Source organism: Ursus arctos, unplaced genomic scaffold (assembly GCF_023065955.2).
Source record: "Ursus arctos isolate Adak ecotype North America unplaced genomic scaffold, UrsArc2.0 scaffold_13, whole genome shotgun sequence".
Taxonomy (NCBI): Eukaryota; Metazoa; Chordata; class Mammalia; order Carnivora; family Ursidae; genus Ursus; species Ursus arctos.
Window position 1 is genome coordinate 53,839,058 of NW_026622797.1, and position 26,674 is coordinate 53,865,731.

Sequence of the window (26,674 nt, forward strand, 5' to 3'; positions counted from 1 at the left end):
TTAATATAAATATGCTTAAGTGAATTGGCACTTTTTGAAGTTTATAATAATTTTTCTGTATAGCTCTTTTAAAGAAAGATTGCATTATAAAAATGTGGAAAAAAACACAAGCTTAAATTAACAGACTTCCAAATCCAGGAATTAGCCTCCAATTAAATCATGCTGTGAGTTGTATTATATTTTGCAGTTTTATGGAATATCTGTAGAGGGCAGTATTTTACCATTAAACAAACAAGGAAAGGCAGACACATTTAGACTATAACTGCTGTATGTTTGCATTTTTAGGTATTCCTGTAAATTACCAAGATGTGGCATCCATTGATCCAGAATATGCCAAAAATTTGCAGTGGATTTTAGATAATGACATTAGTGATCTGGGTCTAGAACTAACCTTTTCTGTTGAAACTGATGTGTTTGGAGCAATGGAAGAGGTGCCTTTGAAACCTGGGGGTGGAAGTATTCTTGTGACACAAAATAACAAAGTGAGTATTTGAATATTTATCTTAGCCATTGTTTGTAACTTGGCCCTGATAGTTTGCTGGTTACTCTAGCCTTCTGACACTAGCTAGAAACACTTTTGCTGTTATAGTTTCATAACATTTTATAACAGATAAAATATTTAAATTAACTAAACCATCAAATATCAAACTTTGAGTTAGAAAGGATCTTTTCACTGTTGTGTTAGATAGCTGAGGCAATTCCTGAAGCAGCCTAGAGCACAATTCAGTCAATTGTGTAAAGTGGGCTTCTCTTTATTGAAAAATTCGGTTAGAAATAGAAGTTTACATCAAGATCATATTTGCATTAATTACTGTTTCATGTTTTAAAGTATGATGTTAAGAGCTCCAATAGAGAAAAGAAGAATTTCCTGTGTTAAACTTTGTACATGCTTTTGGGACCCAGTAAATCTGTTAGACCTCTGAACTTGATTTTTTTTTAAGCTTTATAACTTGATTATTTTTTTTAAGATTTTATTTATTTATTTGACAGAAAGAGACAGAGAGAGAGGGAACACAAGGAAGGGGAGTGTGAGAGGGAGAAGCAGGCTTCCCGCCGCAGGGAGCCTGATGCAGGGCTTGATCCCAGGACCCTGGGATCATGACCTGAGCCGAAGGCAGACGCTTAATATAACTTGATTATTTTTTATTTATTGTTCTGTTTGTAAATATTTTTTCTAGTTTATTGAGAAATAATTGACATGCACCTGCGCATATTTGTTTTAAATTTTGGCATATATTTTAAATTTCAGTTGAAAAATAAGTTATTTTAATATATAATTCAGTTTTATGTTATATTTTGATATGTAGGATATTGGGAGTCAGGAAATCTGGTTTGGGAACTCCACTTCTGTCATTTACCAGTAGCAACTTCTGGTTAAACAAGACTAAAATCCTTTTCCTTTCCATTAGTTGTATTATAATTCCAAGACAGCTTCAGAAGCAACTAACTTTAAAAAAGAATATCCATTGATTTAGTAAAATACATATATATATGTATATATATATATATATATTTTTAAAGACCAAGAGACTTGACTGCATTTTAACCTCTTTGAGCCTCAGTTTTCTATTCTATAGAATTGGGATAATAATACCACCCATACAGAATCATTACTAGCAAAATTTTGCAAACTGAAAGCCACAACACAAAAGTTAGTTGTTATTGGGTAGTGTTCTATACAAAGAAGCTCTTAGTTTGAGATATGTACAGGGTATTAGAAAGTTATATTAAGCTATATAGTTTTACTTTTTGCAACTTACTCTACGTATAAAAAAAACCATGGGGGCGCCTGGGTGGCACAGTGGTTAAGCGTCTGCCTTCGGCTCAGGGTGTGATCCCGGCGTTCTGGGATCGAGCCCCACATCAGGCTAATCCGCTGTGAGCCTGCTTCTTCCTCTCCCACTCCACCTGCTTGTGTTCCCTGTCTCCCTGGCTGTCTATCTCTGTTGAATAAATAAATAAAATCTTTAAAAAAAACAAAAAACCATGAAATTTAATTTTTGAAAATAAGATCAGAAGCTAAGTTTTTGCACATACATACTTAGATGTTTTTATAGTTTGCCCTCTCATTTTACACATGAGGACACTGAAGCCTAAAGAGTTAATGTAAAGTTGGGGCCAAAACCCAGGTCTCCTAGTTTCAAGTCTAATGTTCTTCCTGTTTGCAAAATTAATCATGTTGAGGAAGATCTTACTTGATTTTTAATATAATGAGTCATGTCAAACTCTAGAAGATGAAAATAGTAAAATGCTTCATTTTTAAAATATGTATAAGCTTGCCAGTGAATGAAAATACTTTTTAAAATCTTTTAATTATTTGATTGTCCACTCTATTGTGCATTTATTATTTTGTTTTACACTGGAGACCTATTCTCAATTAAGGGTAATGAAGTTACAGAATCTTTATTATAAACAAGTGATTGTTTTTCACCAGAGAAGCTCAAACATGATTCTTATCTGTGAATACTATGGTGAGTAGAGAGTAGACTTGTCACCCTCTCAGATATATTTTATATGACAAAGTGGAAAGACCGATTAACAATTGCATGATGCACAGCTATATTTTACTTGTATCTCCTAATGGTCTCTCTCCCGTTATGACATGATTTTTGTTTGGATTTTTAAAAAGACATATTTTATTAATTCTTTGGTGTTCGTGTCTTTTAGGGAAATCTAGAAAGAAGGAAGATACTGAGTAAATAATAGTAAGAGTATACACACATTGAGGGTGTACCTATCATTGTCAGTCTAGTTTGAGACTGGAATACTTACTATTGTAATATTAAAGAGCCTGAAACTTTTGCTTCTAAGTTAAATACATTTTTATTTAACTATATTAACTAATTAGTTGATTATAGGCTAATTTTTTTTTTAATGATTAGCTTTTGGTAATAAAGCAGAATCTCAATCACTAATATGTTAATTCTTTGCAGCTTTCATTTTTGTGATGTAAACATTTTTCAGAATAATTGAGCCTCTTCATTTTCTAATATTACCAGAAAGAGTCAAGTACAGTTTTTTTTTTTGAGTCAAGTATAATTATATATCAAATTGTTGATGCTTAAACATTTAATGGTTACTCAATTAGCAACCTGATTAATTTTTTAAAATTAAAAATCTGTAGAAACATACCTGCATCTTAAATTGATCAATTGTTTTAAGATTGTTAAAGTATTCAATTTAGAAATAAAATTTTCAGTTTTTAGAGATTTTGTTATTTTTTAACATACATTTCTTTCATGAATTTTTATTACTTTATGGTTAGCCTTTTACTTACTATCTCTATAGGTGTAAAGTTATAATTGTCACGTTTGGAGTTCAGCTTCAAAATCTGTAAGCATGTTGAAGCTTAAATGAGTTACTAAGCTTGTTAGTACGAGAAAATCTGTGTAAGCTGATCTCCACATGGGGGAGTCATTTATTCCTAAGTTTTATGGAAAGGCTTTGGTAATTGAGACCAAATAGATGAAAATACCTTGTTTAAAAAGCAGTACATTAAATAAATACAATTGATGTAGGCAGAAGAGTATATATCTATTCTATATTTGAAATATACTGGTCTTTTAAATTTAATTTTGTATCTATCAATTTGTTTAAAAATCTTAAAAAATAATAATAAAACTAAACTCTGGTTTCACTTTTGAAAATGGCTGAATTACTAGGACCTGAACATTTACATATAAATAGTATTTTCATCTTCGTTTAAAAGTTTTGCTTTTACTTTTCACATTCTCTTTTTTTATTCCTTTTTTTTTTTTTTGTAAGGTTTTATTTATTTGTCAGAGAGAGAGAGAAAGAGAAAGAACACAAGCAGGGAGAGCGGCAGACAGAGGGAGAAGCAGGCTCCCTGCTGAGCAGGGAGCCCCGATGTGGGATGCGGACCCGATCCCAGGTCCCTGGGATCATGACCTGAGTGAAGGCAGATGTTTAACCAACTGAGCCACCCAGGCGTCCCCTCTTTTTTTATTCTTGACCAAAAGCTGGAATCATGGAACCATAAAATTTGAGTTAGAAGTGACAGGTTTTCTTATATCTTCAGTTCTACCTCCTAGAACTGAAGAGTAAGCTGCATGAGTTTTAAATGCTAACACTTTTACAATACTAATCATGAAGTTCATTCAGGCTGGGAGGGAAAGAAACGGGGGTAGGATAAGACAGGATATCAAGGAATGGAGGAGGTGGCATGGAAGTTGAATTATAGAGGAGAAGCATTAAGGGCTCAGATAGGAGTAAGGAAGGGGAAAAGGAAATGTTCTGGGCTTATAGGAAATTAAGGATGACAGAGCATGATGTGTTCAGGGAACCACAGGTGGTAGATCATAGCTTAGATTGCAAAGTAAATGAGTGGTAAAAGATGAGGGGAGTAGACAGGGGCCAAATTCTGAAAGACTGAATTCACAGTTAAGAATTTGAAAATTATTCTGAAGATTGCAGGGATGATTGTAGGTGTTATAGAGTCAAGTTTCATCAATGGATTCTGTTTCTTAAAAACTCACACAAAACAAACTCAATTTAGAGTGTGAAGAATGAATTGAACTGGGGCAATACTGGAGTCAGGGCAACTGATAGGTGGTTGTGGTATTGGTCTGGGGAGCATGCATGAGGATTTTATAAGACAGTGGCAGTGAGGATGGAGAAAATGAGGTAGTTTCTTGCCTTTTTGGTATATCTGCTTATTCCTACAAAAGAAACCTGGTTATCCTTTGGAGTTCTCAGTGGAGAAATTTTCAATGGGAACTTTTACATATCAGAGCAGTAATAAGTGCATAAACTCAGGAAAGAAGCTTTTATACAACAAAGGATTTATATTCAAACAGTAAATTGAGTTATACCAACAATAATGCCATTTAAACTGTTAATTACTAAAAAAATAACTGTTCCAAACTGTTTTACAAATGTGGCCCAGTTTATTCCTCTGCTTCGAGGAGGGGAAAAAAAGAACATCTTATTTTCACTAGTAAGTTAACTATTGTTTAAGTAAATATGGTTTATTTAGATATCTTTCAAGAAATAATGAAAAAGATTTTCAAGAAGAAAAATAGCTTAAAAAATGCATTCATTTTCAACATCACCACCATTTCTTGTAAGAAGACATAATTTAGTTTCAAAGCCTGAAGAGAAGTTACAATTTTAAGGAAGATTTCTGAGAGATGAATATTATTTATTCCACGCATTCAGAAGACTAGGAGATTATTAAAACAAAATGTTTCTGTAAATACAGACATATAATTTAACTGGAACATATTGTCTGAAAGTTCAGTCTTCTTAATCTCAGTATTTTTACACAGTTTCTTTTTCACTTACTTATTTTATATCAGTTACCAGCTTGAGAGGTTAATCCAGAAAAAAGCTGCTAAGGCTCTTTTTTGTTGCTGTTGTTGTTTCTATACTGAAGTTTCCAAGTTTAAAGCTTTGTATGTATTAATATAATTACTTCAGTACAAGTACTACGATTCTGTAATATGATTAATTCTTCAATTTAATTCTTTGGCATCTGGTATTATTTTATGCCTTCAAAGAATAGACAACAAAACTCAGGTGGGAGCAAACATGACTCCCAGGATATGCCATCTGTTAGGGATAAAAAACGATCCCCTGCCCCCAAGTTATAGCAATCTCTTGTAATAACTTAAAAGAAAATGATAGTTTAGGTTCGGTTTATATTTAATGTTTAATTGTGCAACTCTTTGTGCCAGTGTTTTGTGGACTGATTGTCATCAGCATATCCACTGTTTTCTTGTTAAAGCGTATAAGATATTTGGTGTAGTTATGCAGGGCATAAAGTGTGGGGAGGTGAGTCACTTGGATACCTGCATAGATAATGAGAATGCAGCCAGTAATTTCTGCACAGTATGAATAGTCAAAATGTTAGTGTGTAACAATAGTGGATGTTTGTAGTAATAATTGTATCATTGAGAAAATATTAATTTTTGTTCTGTTTGAGGATGTACTGCATTTAAGGAAGCAGGGCAACATTTTAGCTCGCTTGGATTTATAGTTTTGTTAAACAGTTATATTTCAGCTACGTGGAAAACTTTATTTTACTAAATATCTCAGCAGGATTTGTGATAGCTATGATTTTATTATTTTCCTGAGAAATAATTGAGACCAAGATTCATCCACATATAAATTAACTTAATATGGAAATTGGTTTTTGAAGGAGCTGATTTCCACAAATTGACATACAATGACTATGGGTCAAAGTTACATAAATAAATGTGGAAAATATTTAGATATTAGAATAATACTCATATTAGAAGAATGGAAGGGAACATGTAGGGAAAGATTAAGATACTTGTGGAAATTAATTTTTAAAAAGAGAATGTGTGAGGAAATAATAGGAATTAACTGATTGAAACAGAATGTGTACTATTCTGATAAATATGGAGTGCAATGGCAAATTAAAATTGGTAGAGCGTACTTGAGCAATTCACAAATCTTTTCCTTTTTTTTTTTTTTTTTTTAAAGAAAGAGAGAGTACACGTGCACATCTGAATGGTTGGCGAAGGGGAGGGGGCAGAGGCAAAGGGAGAGGGAGAGAGAGAATCTATTTATTTATTTATTTATTTATTTATTTATTTAAAAGATTTTATTTATTTATTTGACAGAGATAGAGACAGCCAGCGAGAGAGGGAACACAAGCAGGGGGAGTGGGAGAGGAAGAAGCAGGCTTATAGCAGAGGAGCCTGATGCGGGGCTCGATCCCATGACGCCGGGATCACGCTCTGAGCCCAAGGCAGACGCTTAACCGCTGTGCCACCCAGGCGCCCCAAGAGAGAGAGAATCTTAAGCAGGCTCCACGCACAGTGCAGAACCCGACACGGGGCTGGGTCTCACAACCCTGAGATCATGACCTGAGCTGAAATCAAGAGTTGAACATTTAACCTACTGAACCACACAGACGCCCCACAAATCTTTTACTTTTATGCTTCATAATTTAAGGTCTTGAACAATGATTATTGAATAGTACCATAAGATTCTAAGAGCAATACCTTTTGGGGAAAAAACTGTTCTTGTTAAGGGAAGATAGGGTCTCATATAGCATCTTAAACATTAACGATGGAGTGGAGCAGAAAAATTGTCGTAGTTGAGTAAGTTTAGGTAGAACGGACATAAACTAAAAGATAATGATGTGCTAGTATTGGAATCACTGCTGGTTATCACTTGGAAGTGTGCTATGTATATTATTTCTTGGATTGGATGTGAAAATCCAGTTTATGTTTCTGTTTGATTGTAGGCACACATTTTTATCTCCCTCTGTCTAGTAACTACTTAAATGTAGTAACTGATTAATTTCTGTACAGTGGAGAAAAACTTGGGTGGTAGGGAGTATGATTTGGGGTTGGGAGTAGACTGAATAGCAGAGATGAGAGCTTTCCTCATGCTATATTGCACAAGGGGCTATATGGGATTTGGGGAGAACTGTGGGGAATCCACCATGACACTTCTTTAGCTTTGACATGTATGGAGAATTCATAGCCAGTGGTTATATATAACTTGCTAGCTCAGTGCTTGTGGGTCCCCCCACCCGGGTAGAGTTGGGGAGTGGGGTGGGGCAGAGCATCAGATTAGTGCCGCCCCCCCGCCCCCCCCCACCCCCCCGCAAAAAAAGGAAGGAACCTAAAATAGGGTTTCTCTACTCTCTTTAGAACATTCATACCTGGGAGGTAAGACCTATATACAGCATATTGCTTTTAAGTCACAAAGTTTCACTTAGATGTAACTTAAAATATATAAATGATAACAATTGATAGGGCTGATTGATAGGTAGGTATAATAATTGATTCTTGTTTGAGCCAAAATATATAGAATATTACCAGTTAATTTTAAGTGACACTATTTTCTATCATGATGTATTTTAAAATGAAATGTGTAAAGATAGTTTACCTTAATTCAGAATCAAATCAGCTATGCTTAAATGACCCATTTTATCAAGTTCTAAGTATGTATTAAAGCAGTTGTTGAATGTATGCATTCATCCAATATTTGTTGAACATTTGCAAAGTAGCAGCCACTTTTTTAGGAGCTGGGAATATATACTGGAAAACAAAACAGAGCCCCTGCCTGTAGAGAGATTACATTCTAATGAGATACTTCAGTCAGAGACATGAGGAAGTGTAGACACTGAGGTCTGAACAAGCTTATGTTTGGGGAATAGAGAGAATGAACAAGGGGGAGAGCGGAAAGAAATGAGATGAGAGAGCAAAGCAGAGGCTGCACCATTTAGGGCCTTTAGGCTAGGAAAGTAATTTGTATTTTACTTAAGTCAAGGTAGAGTTGTTTTGTTTTGTTTGTTTTTTTTTTAGGGAGGGAAAGAGGTGCTTAACTGACTGAGCCACCCAGGCACCCCTCACTGTAGGATTTTGAGCAGGAGTGATGTGATCTGAATTATATGTGAAGTTATATATAAAATATATTTTTATATATTTAAAAAATCACTTGGTGGTATGGAAGAAGCAGTACAGGGCAAAAATGGAAACTGGGACACGACATGTTACAGTAATCCAGGTGAAGATGATGATGGCTAGAAGTGGATGGAGATGGTGAGATGGGTCAGATGGAGAATGTTTTTTAGAGGTAGTTCTGATAGCACTCACTGATACAGCATGTGAGAAAAATCATTTGTGATTGATTCCTAGGATTTTGGCCTAAGTAGCTTAGTGATTTATGGGTTTACTGAGATATTTGAATAATGGTGCCAACTAATTGCAAACCTTTACCTCTTAAATGAGAAATGATTATATCAATAGTACCTGAAGTATGTGAAATTGAAAAAAAAATCATCACTTTTTTTTTTTTAATAGGCAGAGTATGTCCAGCTTGTTACTGAACTTCGAATGACAAGAGCCATTCAGCCTCAGATCAATGCTTTTTTACAGGGCTTTCATATGTTCATTCCACCTTCCCTCATACAGCTTTTCGATGAATATGAATTGGTAAGGAAAAACATCAGTTCATTTGTGGTTACAAAACAACACAAAACTCCACTTGCTGTAATTTGGAAATAATTTTGGAGTACTATGATGAATAAAATAATGTATAATAAGACATTGTGGTTTAATGTTCATGTTTAGAGATTTTTACAAGATTTGTGATTGTGCTTCTCTTAAGCTTAATATCAGAATAATGATTCCTTAGTGTGAAATGGGGTGAGGTGGTGATAAACAAAAATGGAGTACATTTTCAGAGTATTTTACATGGGAGATGTTGAAGGCCAGTCTTCTCAAAAGCAGTATTCATATTACAGTTAACCCTTGAACAACACATGTTTGAACTGTGTGGGTTCAAACTTAAACACGGATGTTTTATAGCATAGCACTGTAAATTTTCTCTCTTCCTTTTGATTTTCTTTTTTTTTTTCTTTTAAGGATTTTATTTGAGAGAGAGCACGTAGGCACAACAAGCGCATATGCGAGTTGGAGAGGGAGCAGAGGGGGAAGGGAGAAGGAAGAGGGGAAAGATCTCAAGCAGACTCCACACCAAGTGTGGAGCCCCATGTGGGGTTTGATCTCACAATCCTGAGACCATGACCTGAGTTCAAACCAAGAGTCAGACACTGAACCAACTGAGCCACCCCAGATGCTCCTTCCTTTTGATTTTCTTAATAATATTTTCTTTTCTCTAGTTTACTTCATTTTAAGAATAGATATGTGTAATACATATAACATACAAAATATATGCTTATTGTTTATGTTATCAGTAAGGCCTCTGGTCAACAGTAGGCTATTAATAGTTAAGTTTGGGGGGAATTCAAATGTTACACGTGGATTTTGACTACAAGGGGTCAGAGTCCCTAACCCCTGCATTGTTCAAGCGAGAATCAGCTGTACTTCTGAATTTTTTATTTGACCATGAGGTACAAGATAATGATACTAACTTCTTTTCATTCCGAAAAGAAGAATTAGAGGGTTTTTCTTATTATATTTGTTTAATTTTCTCTAACTTCTTATTTTACTGTATATATAATTTTATCATTTTCCACTTTAAACCTATGTGGAGTCTTCTCTTCATTGGCCGCTAGTATATAATAAATGTTTTGCTCTTTTAATTTGCCTGCCTTTTACTTTGACCTAACAGGATTTCTAATTGTATATGCTTTATGTTTGCATTTTCTCTCATATCCTTCTCTCTTATGATTGGTAATCAATTATTTTCAAACTCTTTGAATTGTCTAACTCTTTAATTAAACACAGTATTTTTTTTTAAAGATTTTATTTATTTGAGAGGCAGAGAGAGTAAGCGATAGAGCACATGAGCAGAGGCAGAGGGAGAGGGAGAAGCAGACTCGCCACTGAGCCGAGAGCCCAACACAGGGCTTGATCCTGGGACCCTGGGATCATGACCTGAGCTGAAGGCAGACGCTTAACTGACTGAGCCACCCAGGTGCCCCCACAGTGTTTTAAATAGAGTATAGAGTATAACTAATTTTTTATTTAAAAAATTAAAATTTGGAATAGTACATTTTAGATTAATGGAAAAGTATCCTTTGGTTTTTATTCTTTCCCATAAAATTAGTTTTACCATATGCTTTTCCCCATACTATATGAATAAGTACACTGGTTTATACCTTTTAATTTTACATATATGCCAGTATTTTTGGTTTATCATTCATAGTATATCTTAGTATAGTAGTGAATAAAATTTGCAAGTTAATTTTGAAGTCTATTGTGACTTGGTTTCATTAAATGTCAGTTTTGAGGTTTTTTTTTTTTGGCTTGCATTTTTAGGTTTAAGATTAATGGTTTTGTTTAGTATAGACTGACCTAGTTTTTGCATAGCAGTAAGTTATTGTTAGCATTTAAAAATCGAGGAGTACTTATGAACTATTATTAAACATGACTGAGATCTGACTTTTTTTGTACTGTACATATATTAAATTGGTCTTGTGAAGTTCAAAACAGAATTTTACATTATTTTCTGAACCTATTTGTAAAAATAGCAACAAAGTAAATAATTGACAAAAACTTTGCCCCCTAATTTACTGATACTGCTAAGTTTTATGAAACTTAGTGATTTACAATGTATGTAGAGAAAAGTATATGCATCATAAGTGTATAGTTTGATGAATTTTTACAAACTGAACACATTCATAAAACTGGCACCCAGAGAAATCCTAGCACCCCAGATGTCCACTCCTGTCCTCTTCCAGTCACTATCCCTCTTCATAGGGAACCACTTTTCTGACTTTTTTTTCCCATTAACATTATTTTATTAATTTTCTTGTTTTTACATTTATTTAAATTCAATTAATCATATAGGTAGAGTTCAGTGATTCATCAGTCTTATATTTTTTCTTTAAGATTTTATTAATTTATTTTTTAGAGAGAACCTGAGAATGGGGAGGGGCAGAGGCAGAGGGAGAGAGAGAATTTCCAGCAGACTCCCTGCTGAGCACGGAGCCCAACATGGGGCTCCATTTCACGACCCTGAGATCTTGACCTGATCCAAAATCATGAGTCCTATGCTTAATGGACTGAGTGACCCAAGCTTCCCCTTCTGACTTCTAAAAATACCGTAGATTAGGTTTCCCATTTTTGAACTTAGTAAATGGAATAGTCACCTAGAATATATCTGCCTTCTTTAGCTCAACTTTTTGTGAGAATTGTACGTATTATTTCATGAAGTTGTAATTTGTTCATTTTTATTGCTTTATAGTATTTCATTGTGTTAGTTTATGTATGTATATAAATATATATATATATATAGAGAGAGAGAGGTCTATTCTGTTGTCGATGAACATTTGGTGGGAACTTTTCAGTTTTGGGTTATTTGAAATAGTGCTATTATAAACATTCTGGTACATGTCTTTAGGAGGGTATATGTATGCGTTCTTAAAGTGGAATTGCTGGGACATAGGATGTGCATTTATTACATTATAGTGGATATTTGCAAACAGTTCAAGTGGTGTGTCAGTTTCTATTTCCACCGTAGGTATGAGAGTTCCGGGTATTCCATATCTTCATTAGCACTTGATATTGTGTCTTCTTCATTTTACAATTTTTGTGGATCACTAGTGGTGTTTCATTTCCCTAATGACTAATGAGGTTGAGTGTGTTTTTGTGTTCACTGGCCACTTGTACTGTGTTTTTAAAGTGTTTGCTCAAGTAATTTGTCCATTTTTCTATTGTGTTTTCTGGTTGTTACTGATTTATAGGATTCTTTATAGGAGTGTTTGCTAGTTATCTATTTTGTGAATATCTTCTTCTCTGGTATCTTTTAGTGAATAAAAGTTTTTAGTTTTAACACAGTTCAGTGTATCATTTGTTTTTTTCTTTTTATAATGAATGGATCTTTTTTGTGTCCTTTTTACATTTAAGAACCTGTCTCTTATTCCAAGGTCATGAAGATGTTTCCCCATGTTTTCTTCTAAAAGCTTTATTCCTTTATCTTTCATATTTAGGTCTGCTACTGTTACGTTTTCAGTTGTGGTTTTTATTAGAAGTTAGGTCAGGATTCCTCATCTGTCTTGGACTCTGGCTTTACTACGTTGAGCTGATTCGGATGGAGGGATATGGGAAGAGCAGTGTTGTCAGCATGATCCTGATTTATGCAGTGATGAAAATTATTATTAAAAATGCAGTATTTGCCAGGCACTGTCTGTCTTCACTTTTAATATTTTCACAACGGACCTCTGATATAAGTATTATTATTCCCATTTTACAGATGAGGAAAACTAATCCAAAGAAGGTACAGAACTTCCTCCTGTTCATAGAGTATGTGTTAGAGCCAGACTGGGAACCCATGTTCTGTGACCTAGAGCCTGGTCTGTCTTCATCACTATTGCCAAACTGCCTCTCAGAGGCATAAGTTATAAATGGGACTTGGTTTTAGAACCTTTTGTATGACTTTATGTCTTTCATAGGAAAGGGCTATGCTACACTGGGATAGGAAACTTTTTTAAAAAGTTGGCACAGACATCTAAGCTAGGTATGCATCTGGTATTAACACATTGAGCCATATGAATACTAGGTAAGCTAATGGCTACAAACATTTGCATGACTTAATCGCTGGCCATTTGTATGGGATATATACGTTAACCCATTTCCAGCAGACTAATTCATTTATTTTGTCATATTTTTAAAAAAATAAATTATTGATTGGGACTTGAAATCTTCTTGCTGTATATTCTTTTTATTGTGGAATTCCCATTTCATCTTCTTTTTTTTCATCAGTGTAATAATTTTTTTTTTGCCCAGGTGTTCAGTGGCATAATAAAGATCTTTCATCCTCTTCACAAAACTCATAATATGATATTCATGAAATGCTTCAAATTTCTTGAGAGAATATAATCTCAGTCATTTTTGTTCATAATTATTAATAATGAAAGCATACTTAATATTATTAAAAGCTTATCTTCAGTTTAGAAGGGAAGAGGATTAAACTCTCATGGCTTCTAAGAAATGTGTAAAATTCATCCCCACTCCCTTTTGGCAGATCTGTATCAGTGTCTTGCCAGGGAATAGAATTTCCCCAGATGGCTCAAATCGAAACTTTAACAAAGGGGCTATTACAGAGGTGTGGCAGTGTTAAGAATAACAAGAGTATGGTGAGGCATTCAGAGACTAGCAACAGTGGAAAGCTTTATCATCCCTAGAATTGAAGAGAAAGATGGAGGAATTACAGTAGTCCCCCCTTATCAAGAGGGAATCTGTTCCAACACCCCCAGCAGGTGCCTGAAACCATGGATAGTACCAAATCTTGTATATATTTTTTCCTAAATATACATACCTAGGGTATAGTTTAATTTACAAATTAGGCACAGTAAGAGATTAGCAATAATAACTAATAGTAATATAATAGCTAGTAATATTTATAACAACAATAATTATAATAATATACTCTAATAAAAGTTATGTGAATGTGGTCTCTCAAAATATCTTATTGTGTGGTGCTCACCCTTGTTCTTGTGATGATGTCAGATAAAATGTCTGTGTGATGAGGTGAAGTGAGGGGAATGACATAGGTATCATGAGTTAGCGTTAGGCTACTATTGACTTTCTGACAGTGTGTCAGAAGGAAGATCATCTGCTTCTGGACCACAGTTGACCACAGTAACTGAGACCACAGAAAGCAAAATTGTGGGTAAGTGTCGGGGGCTGTTGTACTGCGAGGACCCTGTGAGAGCCCGAAGTACCAATGAGGGGCAACCTCATAGTAGCTATAGTTGAGGATACATGGCCACTGCAAATACGTGCTGAAGCAAAGTGGGAGCAGAAAATATCCTCATGTCCAGAATGTTTCCTGTTTCCCGGTGAATGAGCCCAGCCTAAACCTGATAGGCAAGAGAGCCCGTCTGTGAGAATTGGCCTCCTGAGGCACAGAAAAGTGCAAAGAATGATGGAGAATATATTTAGATTGTTAAAATGGAGACTAATCAGAATGTCCATCTAGTAAAAGTACTTCACAATACTATGGAAAGGAGGACTGAAATACACCCTAGACCAGCAGTTCTCAAACTTTTTGGTTTTAGGATACCCTTAAAACAAAAGGTTTTGTTTATGTGGGGTTTTATTAATTGATATTTACTGTATTTGAAATTAAATCAAAAATTTAAAATATTTTCTTGATGTAGAAATAACAGTCCATTACATATAAATAACATTTAAAAATTGAAAATTGCATTTTTCAGAATAAAGCTAAAAATAGTGGGAAGAGTGGCATTGTTTTACATTTTTGTAGGTTATTTAATATTTAGTTAATAGAAGACAACTAGGTTCTCATATCTGCTTCTGCATATAGTCAGTTGTAACATGTTGTTTGCTTGAACTAAATGAAGAAAATCCAGCCTCAGATATGTTGGAAAAGGGAGAACTTTGTAGACTCTGAATAGATCTTAGAAACCCCAAGAGTTGTCATATCCCACCTCTTAGCCTTCATTAATTTTCTTCAGAGCATACCTCTGTACCAGTCAGATGTATGTATGAGTAGTTGGTGTAGGAGACATGATTTTGAACCGCATTGTATCTATGTCTGTGACAACAAACTGCTGATCTGGCTTGTCAGTATTTAGCTAAGTGTAGTATAGTCATTGCCTTGTCTGACTGTACAAACACATCCAGTTGTGAGATATGGGCTCATTGAGCCATTTGGACAAGCTCTTTCCATGTTCTCTTTTCTCTTGGAAAACATAATGGTAAATATTTTTGACATTCTTAATTTCATTTTTATTTATTTGGTTAATATTTTGTTTGATGATCTTCACATAAGAAAAAGATGACTACCAAAAGTCATTAGGAAATTACATTTTTTTTTTCTCACACTGGGGAATGTTGGCTTTAGAGGATCCAAATCATGCGAAAATCGAGTTCTCTGGGGACCTGAGTCTGTTCTGTTTTTTTTTTTTTTTAAATAACTATTTTTATTATATTGCCTCTTTTTATTATATTACTCCTTTTTCCTAGTAATTAGAGTTTCTCAATGATCTTTTCCTTTTGCTTAACCCAGGATTTATTCAGGTTGTTGTTGTCACTTTCATGTTGAGCATATGGTCTCTTTAGAATTTAACAAATCCTAAAACAAAAACATAAACCAAAAATAACATTCATAAAGTTGTTGCAGATGTAAACTTGTTGCCTATGTGTTTATGTATTTGTCTCTTCTTATGTTTTAATGAAATTGTATCAGTGTGTAGACATTTCCACATCTCAGCAATATTTGAGATTATCAGTATGAAGAGTTCTCTCCCATGTAGTACTTGTTATTGATGACATGCAGAAACTGTCACAAAAATAAATCAGTTTTACATGGGATTAGTTTCTAATTAAGGCAAATTTATAATAGCTTTTTGTCCCAATGAAGATTAATGAACTACTTTTCTTCTTCCCCAAAGGAGCTACTGCTTTCTGGCATGCCAGAAATTGATGTGAGCGATTGGATAAGAAATACAGAATACACAAGTGGCTATGAAAGAGAAGATCCAGTTATTCAGGTAAAATCTCTCTAGAGCTTAGAATGAAGTTAAGTTTGCCATTTAATTTTATAAGCTTTTCAGCACTATTGGATGAAAACCTACATTAATTAACAAAGTAAAATTTTTCCCTAAACTCTTCTCCTGGGAATATTGCATATGAAAGCTTTGTATGAAAGCATTTTTGATAAATGAGTTTCATAGAATATATGCTTTATGAATATTACATATTTCTCGGGTATTAAGAAGTCTACAATTACTCTGAAATATGAATTAAGTTTTTTTGTTGTTGTTAGTGGTTCTGGGAAGTTGTGGAAGACATTACTCCAGAGGAGAGAGTTCTTCTCTTGCAGTTTGTTACTGGCAGGTAAGAAGTGTTTTTATGCTAATGTGGAAAGAATTTAATGTGTTGCCGTTTTGATGGCTTAAACAACCAAAATGCATTATTACTTTGAATTATCAGTTTCCACCTCCCTTTCCATCTTTTTAGGTATTAAGCAAAGATTTATTAGCCATTAAAGATAAAACGTATGGTAATGCTCAACAAATGTTTATTTAATGTATATTAATGTATAAAAAATAAACTTCCAATCAGGACAATCAGTATATATATTGTATTTTATAATTTGGTAATTTTTTCATTGTGTAGATAAGTCAATGGTAGTGCCAAATTTTTAATATTCGTGTGTTGCTGGACAGCACACACACACACACACACACACACACACACACACACACACACACCACATGTAATATCCATACTCAGCAGTTTTTCTCCAGTTCTTACCAATTTTTTTTAAGATTTTATTTATTTGAGAGAGTGTGCTCGCATGTTCGCGCACAAGTCGGGGGCGGGGGCGGCAGAGGGAGAGGGAAAGAATCCCAAGCACACACTGCGCTGAGTGCGGAGTGTGACGTGGGGCTTGGTCCCACAACCCTGACTGAGATCATGACCTGAGTGGAAACTAAGAGTCGAAAGCTTAACAACTGAGCCCCCAAGTGCCCCTCTTACTAGATTTTAAAGTCTCAAGATTCATGGCCTAAAAAATAATTTGTTATACCGCACATCTTTGCAAAGTTCACTATTGGACTGATGAAAGATGATTTTAACCTTCTTTAACTTATATTTCTGAAAGATGTTTAAAAAAAGCTGATTTTCATTTGTGGCATCTTAGAATTTCATCTGTGCCCTCCTCTTTATGGAAATATAGTTCATATGTTCCATTATAAATGTACATGGTTCTTCTAGGAAAGTTGGAACACACATAAAATTAGAACAAATAAAGAACAACACTCCCTGCCAGCAGTAACTACTATAAACAATTTGGTGTGTTTACTTCTCTATTTTTTCTGTCTATTTTAAAAATTGTTAGTGTGCATCTCTATAAAATATATATGTAATTTAAAGTTGTCTATATTCTTATTTTAAAAGTAGTCCATAACCATTACAGAAAATTTGGAAAAGGAAGAATATAGATAGAAAAAAATGAAAATCCATTAATTCCACTATTCAGAGATAATTCTTTAACATTTTGCCTCATTTTCTAAGTCCTTTAACTATATAATTAGAAAAATAGTTGGAGTCACACTATATATCTAACTTTAAAAAATAAATAAAACACGAATATTCATTCAGGGTACCTGACTAGCTCAGTTGGGAAAGCATGAGACTTGATCTTGGGGTTGTAAATTTGAGTCCCATGTTGGGTGTAAAGATTACTAAAATATAAAATCTTAAAAAAAGAACATGAATATTAACAGATTATAGACTAAAGATACGAAAGAAACCTAGTTTTAGTGTTGTATTTTGTTTTTTTTGACTTCTTAGTGCCAAGAAATACCCAGATTTGAGTAACTTAATGAAAAGAATTAGAAATTATATAGTCTATGTAGGAGGATTAGACAATTTCAATAAAAAAAATCACTTCTAATCTCCGTGCCTGAGATTCCAGAATTTTTCCCACATACATAAATTTTTACCTTTTTTTTTTTTTTTAAGTTTTATTTAAGTAATCTCTACATCCAACCTGGGGCTCCAGCTCACGACCCCAAGAAGAGTCACATGCTTCTCCAACTGAGCCAGCCAGGTGCCCCATAAATTTTTACTTTTTAAATACATTGTTCCTCTTTTATAACTTTTGAATTTAGCTATATATATTTAAAATTGTTCCATTTTATAGATCTCATTTTTTCATGGCTATCTGTTCAGTTTATGGACCTCCCTTAATTGGTATTGTCCTTCATTGCTAAATTTTCCTGTTTATGAATAATACTGAACAAATAAGAAATTCTTGCTCTTGTACACTTGTGGGCCAGTTTGTCTTTATATAGAAAAAATTCTTAGAAGGGAAATTTTTGAATATGAAAGTATATAAATTTTTATAACCTGATAAATATTGTTCATTTAACCTTCAAAAAGATATCAGTTTTCGTATCAATAAGGAAGGAGAGGGCCTATTCCTTTTACTGTATCAGTACAGGATGTAATCTTTTTTTTTTTAAGATTTTATTTATTTATTTATTTATTTATTTTAAAAAAGATTTTATTTATTTGTTTGACAGAGAGAGAGATAGCCAGTGAGACAGGGAACACAAGCAGGGGGAGTGGGAGAGGAAGAAGTAGGCTCCCAGCAGAGGAGTCTGACGTGGGGCTCGATCCCAGAACGCCGGGATCACGCCCTGAGCCGAAGGCAGACGCTTAAGGACTGCGCCACCCAGGCGCCCCTAAAGATTTTATTTATTTATTTGAGAGAGCATGAGAGAGAGCGTGAGCACAAGCAGGGGGGAGGGGCAAAGAAGCAGGCTTCCCAGCGAGCAGGCCCGATGCAGACTTGATCCCAGGACTCTGAGATCATGACCTGAGCCGAAGGCAGATGCTTAACCGACTGCGCCACTCAGGCGCCCTCATTTCTATTTTTATATAATTTTTTATTTATGTAATTTTTATGTGAATTGCCTATCTTAATTTTTATGCATTCTATTGTCATTTATTTTTTTTTAAAGATTTATTTATTTGAGAGAGCGCTGGGGGTTGGGGGTGGAGAAGGAGAAGGAGAGAATCCCAAGCAGACTCCCCACTGAACACAGAGCCAGACACAGGGCTTGATCTCATGACCCAGAGATATGACATGAGCTGAAATCAAGAGCCAGATGCTTAACTGACTGAGGCACCCAGGTACCCCTATCTTCATTTTTAAAAATTCAGTTCTAAGTGTTCTTTATGTGGGACATCAACTCTGCAGATACTTTTCCCAGTTTATCATTTGCCTTTTAACTTCATTAAGTTAAATATACAGATTTCCATGTAATTTAAATTATAAATTTACTTTATAAAGTTTATAAAACCGAAATATTAATTTTGTCAGTTGATTATTAGTACTTTTCTTTGTGATAAATCCTTCCCCACCCCCAAAATTTTGTATATATGTTTATCTGCATTTTTTTTCCTGTAACTTTTTATAGTTCCTATTTTTACTTTCCTATTTTTAAGCCATCTGGATTTTATTTTGGTTTGTGTATTGAGGTAGGGTTCTTATTATTTTTCTAAATGATTTATATCTAAACACCATTTAGTGGATTATTATATCTCCGCCACCATGATTTGGTTGGTATGAGTCTTTAAAGTGCAGATAACAATTACAATTACTCAAGTTGTCTGGTACTAAAAATGTTAAGTTGCTGCTCTTGTAGAATGAAAAGCTGCTGTATTAGTAATACAGAGTGCGTCTCCCAGGTCAACATATAGTGATTGTTAGCAGGACTGAAAAGAATTGCGCTGTTTATTATTTAACTGGTCATGAAGTGTAGCTTGTGAATCCATTTAAACTGAGGTGAGGGATGTGAGTAAAAAAAGAAGCCAAGGAAACTAAGGGGAACAACACAGAGCTAAGCTTCACCATCATGCTGAAGAAGCCACCTTTCAACGCTTAAGTCTACAGAGTCCTTGTTTTGAATTAAGGCTGAGTAAATTTTAAGTTTTTTTGAACCTTAACTTTCATTTAATTATACTTAAGTATAGCATTTGCCATTCTAAACTTAGTGTGTATTTTTTTATTCAATACCCCTTCTGATTATCTGTTTACATTTAGATATTAAAATATCTCCCTCCATGTCCATAGTTTAGTACAACCTTATTGAAAAGTCCATTGTGTTCCAATTATTAGAACCAAGAATCAATGCAAAAAGTAAATTTTAAATATTTTTTGGTGTAACATTATTTTCTTGGTCTATAAGACTGTCTTAATTAAATGACTTACTCTTGTTTCATTACCCCTTAAGAATAATGAAAATCAGACTTGATGATTTCTTTGTGTATAAAATATAAGTATGTCATTTTTATTGACTGTAATTTTACATTGTATAATCCAAGTGTCATAATATTCAACCAAAGACCATTTCATTTATTTTTCTCATACATCCTTTTTTTTTTTTTAAAGATTTTATTTATTTATTTGACAGAGATAGAGACAGCCAGCGAGAGAGGGAACACAAGCAGGGGGAGTGGGAGAGGAAGAAGCAGGCTTCCAGCGGAGGAGCCTGATGTGGGGCTTGATCCCAGAACGCTGGGATCATGCCCTGAGCCGAAGGCAGACGCCTAACGACTGAGCCACCCAGGCACCCCAATTTTTCTCATACATCCTTAAGCTTGATGAGCCATGATCTTAGCATAAGAGTCATTGATTATTCAAGTACGGGGCCCAGTCATATTTGTTTGTAGTTTAGAAGAGGAATAAAGTTTCAGAGATTGTTTGTAAATATCAGTTTACAGTGTAATTTTAATTTAGATCTTAAAATTGGGAAATCCTCTGATTTTTAAGCTTATTTTTCAAAATTTAGTTACACAAAAAACATTAGATAGTTCATTCTGTTGTTGAAATAGTGTGTATTAATTTGTGTAAGAATCAGTGTCATACCTTATTTTCTCATCCTGATAAAGTGGTGTACTTACTTTTAAATTCTATATCTACAGGAAATTGAGAACAGCTTGGCTTTTTATCCCTTTTCATTTTTGGTTGCCGTTGTTAATTTTTAAGGCAAAGGTTGATATGCATAGACTAATGTTGAATTTTATTTCAGTTTACAGACATGCCCAGGCCTTCTTTAGCTGTTTTTTTGCCCTAAGTAGGAATTGCTCATGTATTAGTGTTTATTAACAAGACTTTTAATATTCACATGGATTTCTAAGGTAAACTGAGGCATTTCATCAGTAAAGCATTTAATAGCAACCAAACAACTTCCCAGCTATAGAAGAAAACTCCTTTTTTTTAGAGATTTATTTATATTGGATTGTTATTTTTTCCCCTGTAAATGTATACATATCATTTATGATTTTAAACAGAAAATCCTGGTGCATTTTTCCACAGTTTTTATAGCGTATGTGGTAGAAAATACGTAACATTTAACATTTTAACCATTGCTAAGTACAATTCTGTGACATTAAGTACATTCACATTGTTGTGCAACCATCACCACCATCCAACTCCCAACCTTTTTTTATCTTCCTCAGCTGAAACCGTACCAGTTAAACACTAACTCTTCATACTCCCTCCCTCTAGCCCTAGGCAACCATGATTCTATTTTCTGTCTCTATGAATTTGACTACCCTAGGTACTTCATGTAAATGGAACCATGCATCATTTGTTGTTTTGTGACTGGCTTATTTCACTCAACATAGTGTCCTCAAGGTTCATCCACATTGTAGCATATGTCAGAATTTCCTTCCTTTTTAAGGCTAAATAATCCACTGTATGTATGTCCCACATTTTGCTTATTCCTTCTTCCATGGATGATCACTTGAGTTGCTTCCACCTTTTGGCTGCTATGAACATGGATGTAAAATAATCTTTTTTAGTCTCTGTTTTCAATAATTTGGGCTATATACTGTAATTCTGTTTATTTTTTGAGAAACAGCCATACTGTTTTCCACAGCTGATGTAAATTTTACATTCCCACAAGCAATGCATAAGGGTTCCAATTTCTGCATATCGTTTCCAATACTTGTTATTTTCTGGTTTTTTGTTTGTTTTTAATTTTTGATTTTTCTTTAAAATGGTCATCCTAGGGGCGCCTGGGTGGCTCAGTCGGTTAAGCATCCAACTTTTGATTTCGGTTCAGGTCATGATCTCAAGCCCCATGTCAGATTCCGTGCTCAGTGGGGAGTCTGCTTGAGATTCTCTCTCCCCCTCCCTTTGCCTCTCTCCCTGCACACACACTCTCTCTAAAATAAATAAATACATCTTTTTAAAAAGTTAAAAAAAAAAAGGGTCATTCTAATGTGTATGAAATGGTGTCTGGTTGTGGTTTTGGTTTACAGTTCCCTAATACTAGTAACGTTGATTGAGCATCTTTTCATATGCTTATAAGGTGTCTATGTATCTTCTTTGGAGAAATGTCTATTTGGATCCTTTCCCTATTTTTAATTTGGGTTTTTGTTGTTTTTGTTGAGTTGTAGAAGTTCTGTTTATTTTCTGGATATCGATTCCTTATCAGATATAAATCTGACTTGAAAATATTTTCTCCCATTCTGTGGGCTGCCTTCTCATTCTTTTGATGGTGTCCTTTGGTGGACAGGTTTTTAATTTTGATGAAGTCCAGTTTATCTGTTTTTCTTTTGTTGCCTGTACTTTTGGTGTCATATCTAAGAAATCATTGCCAAATTCAGTGTCATGAAGCTCCTCCCCTGAAGAGCTTCTGAGAATTTTGTAGTTTTAGTTCATGTTTTCATCTTTGATTCATTTTGAGTTAATTTTTATGTATGGTATTAGGTGAGAATTCAACTCCATTTTTCGGTAGTGTGGATATCCAGTTTTCCCAGCACAATTTGTTGAAAAGACTGTCCTTTCCCCATTGAATGTTAGACTGTAGTTGAAATTGGTAATATATATAAGGGTTTATTTGGGATATTCTATTCCATTTCTACGTGTCTGTCTTTATGCCAGTGCTACATTGTTCTGATAACCATAGCTTTGTAGTTTTGGAATCAGGAACTGTGAAACCTCCAACTTTATTCTTTTTCAAGGTTGTTTTGGCTATTTAAGGTTCAACAGTTGTCTTTTGTTTTGTTTGTTGTTTTTTTAATGAACTGAATTATGCTTTCTACTAAGAATCCTATGCTAGAAAACATTTCTAAGACTAGTCAGACTTCTGCCTTTGAGTATATCTTTAGTACTTATACATTAAATGTTTTGTTTTTTTTTGGTTTGGTCATCATTCTTATTTACCTAAAAAGCACTGTAGCATCTCAATTTAAAAACAAAATGTTTTAATCATGATACATACAAAAGCGAATTTGAAATAATGTCTTTCAAATGTGAACAATAGAATTTAGGAAGTTGTAATTATATTCTCTGTAGCCATGTACCCAAGATTAAATTTTCTAGTACTGTGTATGCATTTTGTTAGGGTTTTTTAATTTGAATGTGGTCTTGTTATGTTTTTGTTAGGTGACATTAAAAAAGAAATACATCTGATATTGTGAATCTTTGGAATAGAAATGTAAAGAATATTCTAGTTTTCCCACAGTGAAAAACAAAACAAAAATCCTTTGACCTGTTGGGGAGGAAAAATTTTCCTTTACCTTTTAAAGTTATTCTGCTTGGTCTAAAAATTAAATTGACATGGACAGATTAACAAGAAGAAAACATTTAATTCATATGTTTTGGAGCTCATAGAAGTATGAGTCTCAAAGACGTGACCAAAGTAAGCAGGATTTACACCTTTTAGACAGAGAAAATACATTTTTGAGGAATTGGAAAGACGAAGTTTGTGAAATTGGTGAAGAAGTAATGAGGTTTGTTTCTATAGCCTTCTCAGCCCTGAATTCCCTATCTCTGGTCATAGGATGTTTCTTTACCTTCTGATACAGGGAGAGTACCTTTCACATGGGAGATTTATTTCCTGCTTTCAGGAAAACAGGAAGGTTAAAGTATCCTTTTTGCACTGGTTATTTTTAATTTAAAATAATCAGTATGCCTAAGTGGCATATTTGGGGATCGCCTGCCCTGAACCCTATCAGACCTAGATATTTTTCACATATAGAGTAATTGTTTGGATTATGTCCAAGAGCCTCTCTATTGCTTGAATTAATCAAGCAAAGATTCATGTATTTGGCAAATATCTAATGAATGTCTGTTAGATGCCAGTCATTTTGCTAACCCCAAGGATACAAATGCAAATATGACACATTTAGGTCCTCAGATTAGTCCCAGTTGAGTAGGGAGAGACACATAGAAGAAAATAATTGTACATGCAGTATGCTACGTGCAATAATAGAGGTATGTGCAATGGCCAGTTGAAAGCATAGTATGGCTTATAGAAATGTGGAGGAGGGTCTCCATGGAAGCTTGCTAACTGGCCACAAAGCATCTTTTAGTAATGAGCTGGAGTTTTGCAGAACCAAAAATGTTACCTTGCCAGTGCCCTGGAGTTGAATATATTCTTACTCTAAATTATAATTTGAACTATATCTGTCACAAAGGTTTTCGTTTCATGATTACAACTTAAGATATGAACTCTTAGTTCCAGGGTCCCACATGGTGGATTTGCTAATATCATGGGTGGAAGTGGATTGCAAAACTTTACAATTGCTGCTGTGCCATATACTCCAAATCTCCTACCAACTTCAAGCACATGGTATGTTAAATTGTTTATTTAAATGTATTGTGAATTGTCTTGATTAATTTTGAACGATTAAAGGTCTAACTACTGTACTGCTGCATTGAGAGGAAAATCTCAACAGTAATCTTTTTTCCACATTTTGGAATCACTATAAATAAGTACCAACATAATCCCTTGTTTCTCCCTTTTTTGGTAGGGAAAATATTTGAGGAAACTACCTATAATGTAATTGAACGTAGTTCAAGTATCACTGAGGTTAATACTGTCATAAGTATCACTGAGTTATACCGTCACTTCAGACTAAATTCCCTTATTGCTTATTTATTTTAGACTGAAAGGAACTTATTTTCTTCCACTACATTTGCATGCTAGAGGAAACTGCAATGCAGCAGTTTTTTTTTTTTTCTTTTTAAATACTACTTCAGGGTTTTCCAATTTGAATGCAAATTTGAGAGGGTGGTTTTATGTTAATTTTGAGTAGTGTTTTCACTGCTAGACAAAATAATCAGAAATTTCATAGATTTCCTATTTAATGGTGGTATATTTTTCTTTTAAAGCATCAACATGCTCAAGTTACCTGAATACCCAAGTAAAGAAATACTCAAGGACAGACTTCTTGTGGCGTTACATTGTGGCAGCTATGGTTACACAATGGCATAAAGAAGTCTGGAAAATTCATCTGATTACTGATGCGCAATTCAGAGTGGCAGAAATAATTTAGGAAACTGTCAACAGAAAAGGAGCCTAAATGCAGCCCATAGGCAGGGCTGATGTTTAAAATTCATAAAGGATCACGCTTTCTACCCTCCCTTCCCGTTTGCCTTTTATGTTTTCTGTTTGTGATACAATTAGAAAATATAAAATCACAGTAGTCTTCAATTTAAAAAATGCTAATTGAAAGTAGTAGAAATTGTCCTTTTTCATATTTCTTTACTCTTATCCAAGATTGTGTTAAGGCAAAATCTTATTCTACATTCCGCCTCCACTATGTAACTGTCTTGTTAAAAAGGTGTTTTCTCTTTATTTTCCTATATATTAAATTATATTAGGACACCCAGCCTGGTATGTTCTGTTGCATGTAAAGTGCCGTTTATATTTTGGAAAACTATTGTATAGAATGGATTAATTTAGATTGTGTATAAAGCCACAAATACATATTTTCCCATATTGAATCTATATTGCAATGATGTTTTTTAGCTTTTTAATATTTTAATATATAATGTAAAGTTTAGACTGATGTGACTAACAGCTGATGAAATGACATTTAATTTATATATTAAAGCTTATATTGTATGAATTATTTGCATCTTTCAGTGGTCAGTTTTCCATATACGTATTGTGGTTTCAAAGTTTTTCTTATGCTCTATTTTAATTTATATTTTAGGTAAAATTAAATATAATATTTTACCACTTTCTTTTTATTACTTTTGTTTTATCTGTGAGTTCTGATAACACATTTGAAGAAGCAATCCAATGTGCAGATTACAATTTATGTAATTTTTTTATTCTTGTTTGTTTCTCATGATTAAAATGTTGAGATAAATGACATACCTAATACAGAGCTTTGAGTTTTTAAATTTTGGGGTGATCTAATCAGTTTTCTTTTCAAAGGACATACTAGAGTCATTACAGCATACCTTTTAAGGGGAAGTAGGAACACTCACATATTTAGAAGTGCTAACAGAGGAACTTGTAATGTCTAGGACTTTGCCTTTGGAAACTAAAAGTACACTCTCCAGTGGCATCAATGTTGGTAAAATGATTCATGCAGATTTTTTCTAGGAGTAGCTGGTCATATTTTCAATATATGTTGAAAGCTTGGTTACATTATAAAGTAGCTTCTTTAATATATGTATTTTGGGCCTCTTTTGTTATTGCAGGTGTATGTGTGTATATATATTTCATATATATTTACTTATATAGAATATATATTTATATATATTTATATTTATATATTATATATATGTAAAGAAAGCATTTCTGAACAAATTAATATTAAAACTATAGGAATTCTTTAAAAATGACAGCTTTAAAATTAAGACTCAGATGCATGTTTATAATAAATGAAGCTAATAATTTTTAAAATTTGACTTTAAAAATTCATTTGTATAAGATGTTGCCCTCTGAGTTTTCAAATAGGCAGCTGACCTC

The 26,674-nt window shown here is 33.9% G+C and overlaps 1 protein-coding gene across 5 annotated transcripts in view; it reads left to right on the forward strand.

Moving 5' to 3' along the window:
- The window catches only part of HACE1 (HECT domain and ankyrin repeat containing E3 ubiquitin protein ligase 1), a 100,423-nt gene extending 74,345 nt beyond the window's left edge, over positions 1-26,078 (forward strand). For all 5 annotated transcript variants that reach the window (XM_044388850.3, XM_026511728.4, XM_026511729.4 and 2 more), the window contains 6 exons: positions 286-482; positions 8,805-8,936; positions 15,830-15,928; positions 16,204-16,274; positions 24,425-24,538; positions 25,081-26,078. In XM_044388850.3, the coding sequence (XP_044244785.1) occupies positions 286-482; positions 8,805-8,936; positions 15,830-15,928; positions 16,204-16,274; positions 24,425-24,538; positions 25,081-25,183 (716 nt within the window). In that variant the 3' untranslated portion in view covers positions 25,184-26,078. The remainder of the gene's footprint in view (positions 1-285; positions 483-8,804; positions 8,937-15,829; positions 15,929-16,203; positions 16,275-24,424; positions 24,539-25,080) is intronic.
- Positions 26,079-26,674: the final 596 nt, after the last annotated feature.